This window comes from Rhinoraja longicauda, chromosome 23, assembly GCF_053455715.1.
Source record: "Rhinoraja longicauda isolate Sanriku21f chromosome 23, sRhiLon1.1, whole genome shotgun sequence".
Lineage (NCBI taxonomy): Eukaryota > Metazoa > Chordata > Chondrichthyes > Rajiformes > Arhynchobatidae > Rhinoraja > Rhinoraja longicauda.
In genome coordinates, this window is record NC_135975.1 from 21059900 (window position 1) to 21073910 (window position 14011).

General features: G+C 41.1%; 1 protein-coding gene across 4 annotated transcripts in view; it reads right to left on the reverse strand.

Annotated features, from left to right (window-relative positions):
- Positions 1–14011, reverse strand: part of tbc1d22a (TBC1 domain family, member 22a) — a 171369-nt gene that overhangs the window by 123895 nt on the left and 33463 nt on the right. For 2 of the 4 annotated variants that reach the window (XM_078419804.1, XM_078419803.1), the window contains one exon: positions 11264–11329. The exons of the other annotated variants lie outside the window; for them this stretch is intronic. In XM_078419804.1, the coding sequence (XP_078275930.1) occupies positions 11264–11329 (66 nt within the window). The remainder of the gene's footprint in view (positions 1–11263; positions 11330–14011) is intronic. 4 annotated transcript variants of the gene reach the window in all.

Consider the following 14011-nt stretch of genomic DNA (forward strand, 5'->3'; position numbering starts at 1 on the left):
GCTGTTTCTGATACACTTTAATCTTAAATTGAAATCAGAACCTTTCAATGCAGTAAAAAATAATCTTGCTCTCTAATACTGTACATAAACAATGATCCAAGTCAGAGTGGATAGGCAAAGTAAAAAAATATGCATCAAATACTTGCACATGTCATTATTAGTCACAAAACTTTCTTCCTGTGACCAAAGTTTTCAAATACTAATGTTAATGTACAGTTGTTACAGAGTTAATGGCAGCATCAAAAATCAACAGGTATCCAAAATTGAAATTTGGCAAGTCATAAATGAATAGGACTAGGCATTCATTCCCTTTGGAACTATTTATAGTATTCTGTATTTTATGCTCCCCTGCCAAATATCACGCTCCTGAGTAGTGGCATCCTATCAATTTAACTCATCATTTGAATTATTATTTAACAGCTAAGTCAGAAGAATATGTACTGTAGAATATTTAATCCAGTGTCAGAAAGAGGGGTGGCACAGGCCAGGGAGGGGAGCCAGAACGTAAAAAGGATCTGCTGTAAACCGGAACCCGCACATACCAAGACAAGTATTGTTTTTCTTCTCTTGCCAATAAAACTGATTTGTAACTAAACAGATGGGTGAGCCTTTTTCTGTTCTACTAGTCAGATCCTTGAACCTGTTCCCTTGCAACACCTACCCTCAAATCACTTGTCAGCTCCTCAAATAACTCGATCAAGTTAATAAAACATGACCTGCCATGTAAAAAGCCACACTGACTGTCTCTGATTAACCCCTTCTCTTCCAAATGGGATTAAATCCTGTTGTAAAAAATCCTCTCCAATAGCTTCCCTACCATTGATGCAAGGCTCACCAGCTTAATTCCCTGGATTCTCTCTATTTACCTTCTAAAATAAAGGAACAACATTAGCTACTCCTCGGTCCTCCGAGACCTCGACAATGCCAAAAGAAGATACAAAGATCTTCGACAAGGCTCCCATAATCTCCTCTCTTGCCTCTCTCAATAACCTGGGATAGATCCCATCAGGTCCTGCAGATTTATCCACACGAATGCTCTTCAAAGCCCCAACACCACCTCCTCCTTAACCTCAATCTGCCCTTGCATATTAGTATTCTCTGCACTGATCTCACTGTCTTCCATGTCCTTCTCCTTGGTTTAAACTATTTGTTTAGTACCTCACCAACATCCCCAGATCCCAACACAAATTCTCTTTATCCTGGAGCGGTGGTCCTACCTTTTCCCTGGTTCTTTTGTTTTAAATATGTAAATACCTTTACATATCAAAACACTTAACCATAAATGGACCATTACATTCCTAGCTAGTAGAACAGATTTTTCACATTAATGTTTAATATTTTGGCCTCTTCCAATTTTTTTTTACTTACCTTGTGTACAATAATTGTGAATCAATTTCCATGTTTCAAAGCAAGCTTGACTGGTTTATAAATTACTTTTCAATCAGAAAGGAATGTAAAATACTGCAAGTCAACCAAGTGCAAAACACTGAAAGCACATTCGTTATTGCAGTCACTGATATGCACAGATAGTTTGTACCACTTGTATATACAAGGCTATACACCTTAATGAGATGCAAAACTCCCAACGTCTATTTCTCAAATGGTTAAAACCCTCCAAATGGCAACTTCAAGATAGCAATAACGATTTATTGCACTTAAAAAGTGGTTATGCACTATGTGCTTGATTTAAATGATTAAATGATTTGAATACATCCTGTTTAAGCAGTGAGGGCTACATCTTCATATTCAGATAGACTTGCTGTGTACTCACATTTGCCATTGTAATTTAACATTTTAGTCATGTAGCTGTCATTCTTAAACTAACTAAGAGCTCACACAGTGAACAAACTGCTATTACTGAATTATATTGGCGCACAAATAAATTAAAAAATATAAATGATGTTCCAGCAAGAAACATTTGGTATTAATCTCATTATTTCACTCACATAGATTTCATTTCAAACACTGGTTATTTATCTTGCACCCCCTGGGAAACTCAATGTAGTTAGTGAGATTCAATCTGAAACTCTTTCCATTCCAAGATTTTCTAATAACCTTGAACAGCAGATAATAATGAGACGAAGCAAGGTCAGTCAGCTGTTATACTACGCATTAATTTAAACTTAAATTCTCATTGGTAGTGATTTCATAAGGTCTTGTGGCTGAGATGGAGTCAATGGTTATATTTGATCCTTTGGTGGTGGCAAAGTTTTGATACAAATTTAGTATTGGAATTAGAACTAAATACACAGATTTGGAGAAATGCAAATATTGTACAATTATTTGAAAAAAGGCTGAGAGATTATCATCTGTGGTGTATTATGATAAGAATCGACAAGCGAGACGGGTTAGCATACAACATATGGCTGCTTTACTTCAACACCACCAGAGAGAGTAATACAGGTATCCCACAATGCTTTATACCCGGAACTACGGCAAGGCTCAGCTGCCAAAACACAAAAACTCAAAATGGTAAATACACCACATTACCCCCTTTTTAAAATGAAGGTAATCTTAAATAACTGAAATTAGCAAGTGCCTTATTACTAACAATAACCATTCCCAAAGTTACTACTATGCAAAGTTACTTGTTATCACTAGAGACCCTCTTGTAGTTTTAACAAGTCTCAGTCCATCTGTGTGTTCATATTAATGAAAACAACTTAAACAACTAAACAGTCCTTCATGCCGAACATTTCCCCTTTTTTTTATTTTTTAAATGAAGCTTAAGGGACATAGCGGTCTGGAGGCTTCCTGACCCTTGATGATCGGCGTGGACTCAGCGGCGCAGCAGCTGCAGCTGTACGGTCCACAGTCCCTGGCTCGCTGCATGATGACATGTCCTCCGGCTGTGCGGGTTGGCTCGGTGCAGAAGTGTCAGTGGTTGAGTTTTCAGTGTCCTGATCCAGTCCATCTCCCATGACTCTGAATCTCAGCTGATCTCCATGTCTCCTGTAGGTGATGTCGGTGTCTCCTCCTTGTACTTTGTAAGACACCGGTCCTGTTTGATCCACTATGACTCCAGGAATCCATTTGCGTCCTCCCCCAGCCGTATTGTATAAATACACTGGGTCAGCCACTGAGAAACACCTGTCTGCTGCACGGAGGTCATGGTGGAACTTCTGCTTGTACTGTTTTTTAAGAACAGCGGCTGCTGTGTCCGGACGGATGAAATCCAGACGGGTGCGCACGTGTCTGTTCAGAAACAGGTCAGCGGGTGACTGACCAGTAGTGCAGTTTGGTGTGGTGCGATACTGCATCAAAAAGAGGGAGACCCTGTCCTCCACATCCATTGCGGTGTGTATCAGCTTTTTCATTCCACCCTTGAATGACTGAACGTACCGTTCTGCCAGGCCATTCGAGGCAGGGTGACCAGGAGCACTTGTAGAATGAAGGATTCCATTCTGCTGCATGAAGTTTTTAAACTCCTCTGACGTGAACTGCGTTCCATTATCCGTGACAATGTGCTCCGGCAATCCATAAGCTGCGAACAGTCTTCTCAGTCGTGTGATAGTGGCTTGTGATGTGATGCTAGACATTTTAAACACCTCCAACCACTTGGAGTAAGCATCCAACACCAACATGAAAGTGTGTCCCAAAAATGGACCAGCAAGGTCTATGTGTAGTCTTTTCCAGCTCTGGCCAGGAAATTCCCATGGATGCAAAGGCACCTGACGAGGCATCCTTTGCTCCAATTGACATGACTCACATGCTCTGCAAACTTGCTCCACCTCTGCATCAACTTTAGGCCACCATACGTACTTGCGTGTTAGTGCTTTCATTTTCACAATTCCTGGATGGCCAGAATGCAGCTCCTTTAACACAGTTTTTCTTAACTTTTCAGGAATCACCACTGGTGTCCCACAGGACACATCCTCGCTCTACTGAAAGTTCACATCTACGCGTGTGGAAAGCTTTCAGTCTCATCCACTTCAGCAGGCCAGCCGTCCATGACAAATTTCAGCACCTTTGACAACACGCTGTCTGTGCGTGTTGCACGTGCCACTTGGTCTGCGTTCAGTGGAGCCTGCTCAAGATGTTCAGTTAACAGTGTGTATACGCTGTCAGTGACGGCTGTGGTCCCTGCGTCGTTTGTGTCAGGCAGCGGAACTCTTGAGAGGCTATCTGCATTACCATGTTTCTCTGAAGCACAGTACTCAATGTGATAATCATAGGCAGAGAGAATCATTGCCCATCTTTGGATTCGAGCTGCAGCCATGGTAGGCAGGCTTTTGTGTTCCCCAAACAGTGTTAGCAGGGGTTTGTGATCAGTCACAAGTTTGAATTTCCTCCCCCACAGGTACTGGTGAAACTTCTTTACACCAAAAATGAGCGCCAGTCCCTCTTTCTCAATCTGAGAATATTTCTTCTCAGCAGGGGATAATGTGCGTGATGAGAAGGCGATGGGGCGCTCCTCCCCTATAGGCATTTTGTGTTGTATGACAGCTCCAATGCCATACGCTGAGGAGTCACAGGCCAGAGTGAGAGGAAGCTTTTGGTCATAGTGCACCAGGATCTTGTCACTTGTGAGCAGCGATTTGCACTTGTCAAAAGCTTTCTGCTCTCGACTTTTCCACTCCCACGACACCTGGTCTTTCAGCAACCTGTACAGGGAAGCAAGCACGGTGCTTTGGTTGGGCATGAACCGTCCATAATAATTCACTAGTCCCAAGAAAGCTCTCAGCTCTTTCACACAGGTGAGGGCTGGTGCATCCTTTATTGCTCTGACTTTCTCCGGTGACGGCTGAATGCCCTGGCTGTTTAACACATGACCCAAGTATTCGATTTGTTTCTTTCCAAACTCACACTTTGACTCCCTGACTCTCAGTCCGCTCTCCTGCAGTCTCTGTAGCACTTTATGCAGGTTTTGCAGATGCTCTCGTTCAGTTTTTCCTGTGATGAGGAGATCATCCAGATACACCACTACATCCAGATCTTTCATGAGGTTCTCCATGATTCTTTGGAAGATGGAGGGTGCTGCGCTCACACCAAAAGCCAGTCTGTTATAGACAAATAAGCCTCGGTGTGTGTTAATGGTCAACAGTTTTTTTGATTCATCCTCCAGAAGTACCTGCTGGTACGCTGAGGCGAGGTCGATCTTTGAAAACACCTTTCCTCCACTGAGGGTTGCCATCAGCTCCTCTATCCGTGGCAAGGGATAAGTCTCTGTGGTGGCAGCTTGGTTTACAGTGAGTTTGTAATCTCCACACAGACGAATGGTATGGTCCTTTTTTTCAACAGGAACAACGGGTGCTGCCCATTCACTATGTTTGACTGGAGTAATTATGTTGGCCTTTTCCATTCGGTCCAATTCAGCCTCCACTCGTGCTTTCATGGCAAATGGCAGTGGACGGCTTTTGCAAAACTTTGGGCGGGCCCCTAGTTCCACCAGAATTGTTGCTTTGACATCACGCAGAGTGCCAAGTTCATCTTTAAACACTTCAGAGTGTAACTCCAGTACATCCTGTATTGGTGTCAGGTGAGGCATTTCCTTAATATGCTTTATGTCTTCCTGATGAGACTTGTCACTGGCATGTTTAATTTCTTTCCAGTTTAAGGTGAGCTTTTTTAACCAGTTCCTTCCACACAAAGCTGGTCCTGCTCCCTTTACCACAATCATTGGTAGCTGCTCATTCTGACTCTCATATTTGACAGTGGCTTCAAACTGTCCCAACACAGGAATAACCTCCCCTGTGTATGTCTTCAGTGTGACTTCAGCAAGCCCTAGTGGTTGCTTTAAAAAGGTGGTCTGAAACAGCTCCTCTGAGATAATGCTCACGGCAGCTCCGGTGTCAATTTCTAGTTTGACTTCTTTGCCATTAACCACAAAACATGCCCTCTATGCTTGTTTACAGTTGTTGCCATTTACTAATGAAAACATGGGCAACACTATTTCTTCTGCCTCCACATACTTTGTGTTTTTATCAGTCTGTCGTTTATATCTGCTCTGTGTCGGTGCTGCCGCCACTTTTCCTCTGCATGCCCTTTTAATATGCCCGGTTTTACCACAGTTGTAACACTTTGCGTCTTTAAAGCGACACACCTGTGGGCTGTGATTTCTGCCGTTACATCTATGGCAGTTCCTCCCCGTTTGCTTAGCCGTGTGCGCATCCACTTTATGCACTTGGTTCGGACGTACCTCGTGTCCCCGCAGCTGCTGCGTGTCTCTCTCCGCAGTCTCCATGCTGAGGGCGATTTCAAATGCGCGTGCAAAAGTCAGGTTGGACTCCGACAACAGCCGGCGCTGGCTTGCCTCGTTACAAATCCCACTGACAAAACGGTCCCGAAGCGTCTCGTTCAACGTCGCTCCAAACTCAGTTAACTGCACACTGTTTCAGCTCCGCAACGTAACTGGTCACAGACTCGTCCGCCCGCTGGTTGCATCGGTTAAAGCGGAATCTCTCCGCAATAAGCAACGGCTTGGGTTCAAAATGAGTCTTTAAAATGTTCACAATGTCGTCGTAGGACTTATCTTTTGGCTTCAGCGGCTGCACCAGGTTCGTTAACAGACCATATGTAGATGCTCCCATCACACTTAACAGAGTAGCCACTTGCTTCTCCACTGCAATGTCGTTAGCCTCAAAAAACTGCTCTAAACGTTCCACATACGCCGACCAAGACTCTGTCTTCGGGGCGAACTCCCCTATGGAACCTATCATAGGCATTTTCTGCTTGTTTTATCCTTGTCGCCAACTTTAACTGTGGTGTATTATGATAAGAATCGACGAGTGAGACGGGTTAGCATACAACATATGGCTGCTTTACTTCAACACCACCAGAGAGAGTAATACAGGTATCCCACAATGCTTTATACCCGGAACTACGGCAAGGCTCAGCTGCCAAAACACAAAAACTCAAAATGGTAAATACACCACAGTAGTGATTTCATAAGGTCTTGTGGCTGAGATGAAGTCAATGGTTATATATGATCCTTTGGTGGTGGCAAAGTTTTGATACAAATTTAGTATTGGAATTAGAACTAAATACACAGATTTGGAGAAATGCAAATATTGTACAATTATTTGAAAAAAGGCTGAGAGAGTAAAGCGTTTAATTAATCATCTGTACCAAAAACAGAACAATAAAGTTCTAACTTGCAGCAGCATGACAGGTCATTAAATAACACACGATAACACAATAAACAAAAGTTAAATAAATGAATTTAAAGCAACCCAGTATCAGTGCAAAACAAAAGCTCCAAGTTTCTAGTGCAACAGACAGTTTGTAATTTAGTCGATGTTTGTAGTGTTCAAGATCCTGACGGCTGTCGGGAAGAAGCCGTTCTTGAACCTGTTGTCATAGTTTTCAGACTCCGATACTTCTTCCCCATGATAGGAGTAAAATGAGTGTGACCAGAGTGTTGTGGGTCTTTGATGATGATATGCACCACCTCCTCAAGATCCCTTTGATGGTCGGGAGATCAGTACCCATGATGGACCAGGCAATGTCCACCACTTTTTTGTATCTCCTATGTTCCTGGGCTTTCGAGTCGTCGAACCAGGCCGTGATGCTCTCTAATGTACACCTGCAAACGGTCAAGAGACTATTTATTGACAAACTGATTCTCCTCAATCTTGAGTCATCGATGGCTCTCCTTTATGATTGCATCAATGTGTCCACAACAGATCTTCAGAAATATGTATGCCCGACGACTTGAAGTTGTTGACTCTCCACCGCAGTGAAGACAGGTCTGTGGATCCTTGGACTTCCTCTTCTAAAGTCAACAGTCAGCTCCTTGGTCTTACTGACTTTGAGAGCAAGTTTGTTGTTCTGGCATCAGGCAGATGATTGATCTCCCTCCTATATTCTGACTGATTATTGCCCTAAGCAAAAGGGAAAGCTAAAGGGATGCATCAAGAGGTTCAAATTGCAATAATAGGACTTCGATAGGGTAAAAGATAGTTTTTGAATGGCAAAATGTGGTAACTCGAGGACAAAAGGTAGTGAACAAAAAAAAGAAACAAGGGAAAAATGGCATCAAACATGATCAGAAGTGCATTGGCTAAAATTGATTGAAGCAGAATTAGACACTTTGAAGAAACAAATGAAATATTTTGTGCCTAGTTGGCAAGGCAATACCACAACGGTTTTCTTATCAATGGTAAACAATTCTACCCAACTCACAGGATATTAACCACAGGAAAAAGAAACAGCAAGAGTAATGCCATTTGACACTGATCTTGCTTCATGCAGGATCTTGATTCATGCACAATTGGGCTGCCTCATTTGCAATGGGGAGTTGCAAATGGAAAGGAATGTTGCGTCAATTAGCAAGCACCCCCTCTTCTGACCTTGATGGTCATTAATGAAACAAGTGAAAATAGTTGAACCCAGGAAAATACTGCAAAATACTCCCAAAGCTGGAATAAATTACCTCCAACCATCACACCCTTTTTCATTTGGTTCCTTTGACAAGAGTCAGAGAAATACAGCGCACAAACACCTCTGCACATCATGTCCACTTTGACATTCAAACACTTTACACTAATCTTTTTTTTTAATTCTTCACACACTCGCATCAATTCCTTCCAGATTTTTCCATTCACTTACATACTTAACGCAAGTTTTAGTGGCCAATTAACGACTAACCTGGACATCTTCAGGGTGTGGAAAGAAACCCAGAGGGAACTTAAGTAGTTCCAAGAACAACGTGCAAACTCTGCACAGAGAGCACCCAAGGTCTTTGACAGAGGGTTAGCTCTACCAGCTAGGCCACTAGGCTGTTCTTGTCAAATTCTATTTCATAATGCTCTGATAACGTTTTTATTACATTAAATTGGCAGATTTTATTACATTAAATTGAAGTTAGTTTATTTTTTCATACTGAATGGAATGAACCTAGTGAACTATTACAGAAGCTCAGGCGGTTGCAGATATAGAATTAACAACTCAGCAAGTTCATTTTCCAGCACTACCTACAATTGAATATCACAGGTCCACTAAGTTTCAATCCAGTGATTGTGTTAAAGTTCGATCCACGCTTCCAGACAACAAACCACATTAGACACCTTAAGAATGAAACAATGCTTTTTTATTCACGCATGCGGGTGCGGGTGAGCAACTCGAGTACGGCGACATACTCTCTGTCCCTCGTGGTCCCACACAAAGGTCTGACCCAAAGCCCTGTTTATTTATACAGGGTGGGGGGGAAGATCACATTCCTCTTTCACCATCAACACCCTTGAAACAAAGCCCCTCATGTTAAGACATGCTCGGTCTGCTCGGCCATGCTCCACTGCACTCACACTTAGCCCTTTCAGTCCTGAAACTCTTTCAATTGGTTGGTCTATTTCCCAGAGTAGGGGATTCTAACATTAGAGGGCCTAAGTTTGTGGTGAGTGGAGATATGTTTAAAGGAACCCCGGGGGCACATTTATCATTCAAGTAGAAACAGCTGCCAGAAGATGTGGTCAATTATACAGGAATATGGATATTAGAGGTATATAGACCAAAGGGGAATTGTTCAGTCATGTAACTTGGTCCAATTGATGGGTTGGTCCAAAGGGTTTATTTCCACATTCTGTGGTTTATTAGTGTAGCATCATTCATCCCTCTCTACAACATGCCATATTTCAATATTAACATGTCAGTAACCCTGTCAAAAACAATCGTCTGTTTGCCATCTCATTTACAGATATTTGAGGTGCTGCTCTGGACATATTCTTCATTAAATCACAGTCAATAATAATGTATGGTAGTATACGCATAAGATTACAGAATTTACTTGGACGCATTCCACAATCAATGGTCATAGGGTCTCAGATACCAAACTGCCAGGCATGCTGAATCTACAGTATTTAGCACCATGGTATTCCCATACGCTGTTGTGAAAGGGTGAAAACAGGACATTGCCTTCTTTTAACGATGATATCTGGAACAAATGCACCCATAACTGGTAAATTGATGTGGATGCAGCAAGTAGCTTGTCCCCTCATATTGGTTCCCAGTATCTGCCATAAATAGACTGCCAGTTCAATCTGGAATGGCACAGCTGAGCTTGTTAAACTAACATCCATTGGAGGAAGCAGAATGACTGGGGTTGAGAAAAGCTGCTGTGGGTGACCTTTGCATTCCAGGACAATACTGGGAGGTGGGTAATTTTGGGGGAAAAAGTACAATATCCCCCATCAGATAATCAGCCAGATCAACTGAAATACAATTAACTGCATACCAGATATGTTAAAATGCCTTTTGGAAATCAAAAACAAGGCCATTATCAGTGGAAAATCAATAAAAGTGTATTAGAGCAAAGGTCTAGCAAAAGAAAAGGGAATCAAAGGTAGATGAGAAAAATAAGTATTTGAGCAAATCAGTGGCTGCAAGAGTATCATAACAAATGAAAAGCAAGAACCTAGATACATGGTGACTTCAAATGCGATACTTTAAAACAGGGCAAACAACCGAACAGTTAGTCTCTATATAAAGTACATTTAATTACTTCAATGTGGAATCTTTCCTTTGACTCAAGAGAAAGGTTAACTCAAAATGCTTGGTTCAGTGAATGACAATCAATTTGAACCACTACTCTGGGTTACCTCTGAAATGTTGCTGGATTACAAACGTAATTCCAAATAATTTGAATTAAGTTTACAGCATAGTAAAAGACAGTATAATCTGCACCTACTATACAATCAACAAAACTGCTTAACCACTCATTTTTTTTAAATCAATCTTACATAAGGACTGAAAATATAACATGTTAAAGAACATTGGGGAAATCTGAAACTTTAAACTACAAGGGAAATGTAATTACGTAATTTTATGACCATTGCATTCAATTACATCTGCCTACATTTCATTGATCATATATTAAAGATAACCTCAATTGTAAGGGAAAACAAAAAATGTATAATTGTTTACTTTTACTATTTGTAGCCCTGTGCAGGAAACAAAATCATCAGCTTGAATCCAAAATTAAATGCTCGTTAAAAATAATGATTCATCAACTCTTTCACCCAATATGAAAAGCTTATTGGAATTAATTTTCCACTATGCTGATAGTTATGTGCAGCAGGCAGCTTGATAGACCAGCGGTGCATGACAAGGTGAAAAAACTATTCTGCCTAACAGTGTTACCATGAATCTGTTTACCTCCTGTAATACACAGCATAAACTATCACAAAATCCTTGTGCAGATATCAAAATGTCAGCACTTAAAACCAAGTAGATAATCTTGTAAATCAGTGGAGGGAGGGGTTCAGTTCAAATAATTTAAATTCCACCATTCTAGCACCACTGGCTAATCATCTATTAATTCTCTCACCTTTTGCACAGAAGCTTGTTGAAAGAGAGGAATAAGAGGATTAGTTCTTGGAATATCAATGTGTATCTGTGGATATAGAAAGAAGACAGCAGCAGAGGGCAAATTATTATCAGTGGCGCAGCCGGTCAGAGATTGCTAGCATTTAGCTGTGGCTTAAAGCAAAGGATTCTCAGCAGTAGAAAGCAGTGGCACTTATTCAGAAATATTCTTAAGTCACAAATCAAGGTTAAACAGTCCTCAAGCAATTTTTGCAGCAAAAGCAAGCAGAGCAAGCAAGCTTTTCAGTTGCCCAACCCTGCCATACCTGCAGAGCAGGATGAATAAAGAATACCAGCTTTCCCAAAAAAATATTTCGAATTTTCTATCTTCACACAGGACTTAAAAACTGAAGTAACAGAATGTAATCTTGAGAACCATCCACTTTTCCTGCGTCTTATTTACGTCTGAACTTTAAACAACTGACCTTTTTTTTTACAAACTAAACAATTTCATCATGGTATAAAAATTGCATTTAATAAATGTTATGGTAAGTTAGGCAAATATATCTGAACATAGCTCTCAATTGCTTAAGTTACTTTATGTCAATGGATTATAGTAATGTATTATACTCGTTATTGATCAAAGCAAAGCAAAGCATCAAACCATTATCATTAAAATTCATAACATGTGCATGAGAAAATTGTATATTTTCTGTCTTTGACTGTCAATAATTTGTTCTCTATTTTAGATGAATATCACATAACAATGTGGCTTTCCTTTTCACAATTTTAGATGGGATAATTGTAAGCAAATTGCTTTTGTGGTACATTATTACTTTGCAGGGCACTAAAGTTTAATCTAGCCTTTATATTTTTGTTTGACATGGTCCGGATCCAAGACTGAACAAGGCCAACTGAAAAATTCTCAACAACATCATTGGTGGCACCTAGCACACCATCAATAATTTTCTATAAAAGTTAAAATGCAAAATCGCAACATCTCAAAAACTGTATTGACTCACTTATTAAATTTACATAGAGTTTATATACTGGTAGTAATCCAGGTCTGGCCAAGACAGCTGAATAACAGTTCAAACAATTATGACTGAATTATTGGTTAGGCAGCATTTGTGGAAGATCGGATAGAAGAGGAATCCGAGCCAAACCATTGCCATTCAAACCAACCATTCAATTTCTATAGACTGACTGCACCAGCCTGAAGGTAAACTGAGCATGTTTGGATGCTACTTTGCCTACCCACTCTTGGTAGGTAAAGTCTCGGGGACACGCCCATGGGTGCACCCCCACCAATGCTCACTATTGAAGAAATCAGATCAGCCTTCCAGTTTACCAACAGAAAGGATGGCCCCCAAAAAAATTGCTAGTTGTGTTTTCAGAAGCTGCATAGACTAGCTGGCAGGAGAATATGTAGACACTTTAAACCTCCCTCTGTGCAAATCTGAGGTTTGCACCTGTCCCAAAAAAGACCACTATCATCCATGTATCAAAGAAAAATAAAGTGACGCGACTTAATGACTACCATCAAGTCGCTCTGACACTCATTATCATGAAGTGCTCAACTCAATTTCCTCTGAAGATAAAGGAAATCTGCAATGTCTCCAATTATTTTGATCAACTTCAACAGATGCACCACAGAAAGCAACCTATTCTGATGCATCCCAGCTTGGTAAGGCACCTACTCTGCTCAAGATCTCAAGAAATAAAGGGTTGTGAAAGCAGTCCAGATCATGCAAACGACTCTGCCCAACAAAGCACAACTCGGCAGTCAACACAATCAAGGACCACTCACACCCACGTCACTCTCTTTTCCCCTCTCCAATCAGGAGGATAATGGAGTTTGAAAGCATGTACCACCACATGAAAGATTAGCTTCTTTCACGCTATTATCTAATTCTTTAAAGAGTCTCATAAACCAAGATGAATTTTTGATCTCGCAGTTTACCTCGTTGTAATCCTTGCAATTTATTTTATTTACACTCACTGTAGCTGTAACACTATATTCTGTACTCTATTTCTTGCACTCCCTGTTGCACTTGCGTATGGTGTAATTCACCTGAATAGCAAACAGTTTTTCACTGCATCTCAGTACACATGACAATAATAAATCAAATGGCAAATAAAGTCCTGCTTCTTCTATTCTCAGGTAATGCAAGGGCACAATGTAACAATATCAGACTGGACTCTAATCAGTGCTTTATCAAAGGGTCCAGCACAAGTGCCAGAAACATAAAATGTGCTAATTGATTTCTGTGAACATTTCCTCTTGGAGCAGAGCCAAAATTGTATTTTCATCTTGTCCATTATCAGTTAGAGTCGTTTAGTTTAGAGATACAGCGTGGAAACAGGCTCTTCAGCCCACCAAGTCCATGCCGACCAGCGATCACCCATACATTAGTTCTATCCTTTACACTAGGGACAATTTACAGAAGCCAATTAATCCTACAAACCTGTATGACTTCGGCATGTGACAGGAAACCAGAGCAACCAGAGAAAACTCATGCAGTCACAGGAAGAAGGTACAAACTCCATACAGGCAACTCCAGTAGTCAGGATTGAACCTGGGTCTCTGGCACTGTTAGGAGGCAACTCTACAGATGCGCCACTGTGCTGCCCCATACAGTAACATAGCACAAAATCAGGCCTTTGGGCTCAACTCATCCATGTCGACCAAGATGCCCGTTAGGTTAGTCCCATCTCACTAAATCTTTTCTATTCATAAATCTGTCCAAATGTCTTAGATTATTATTGT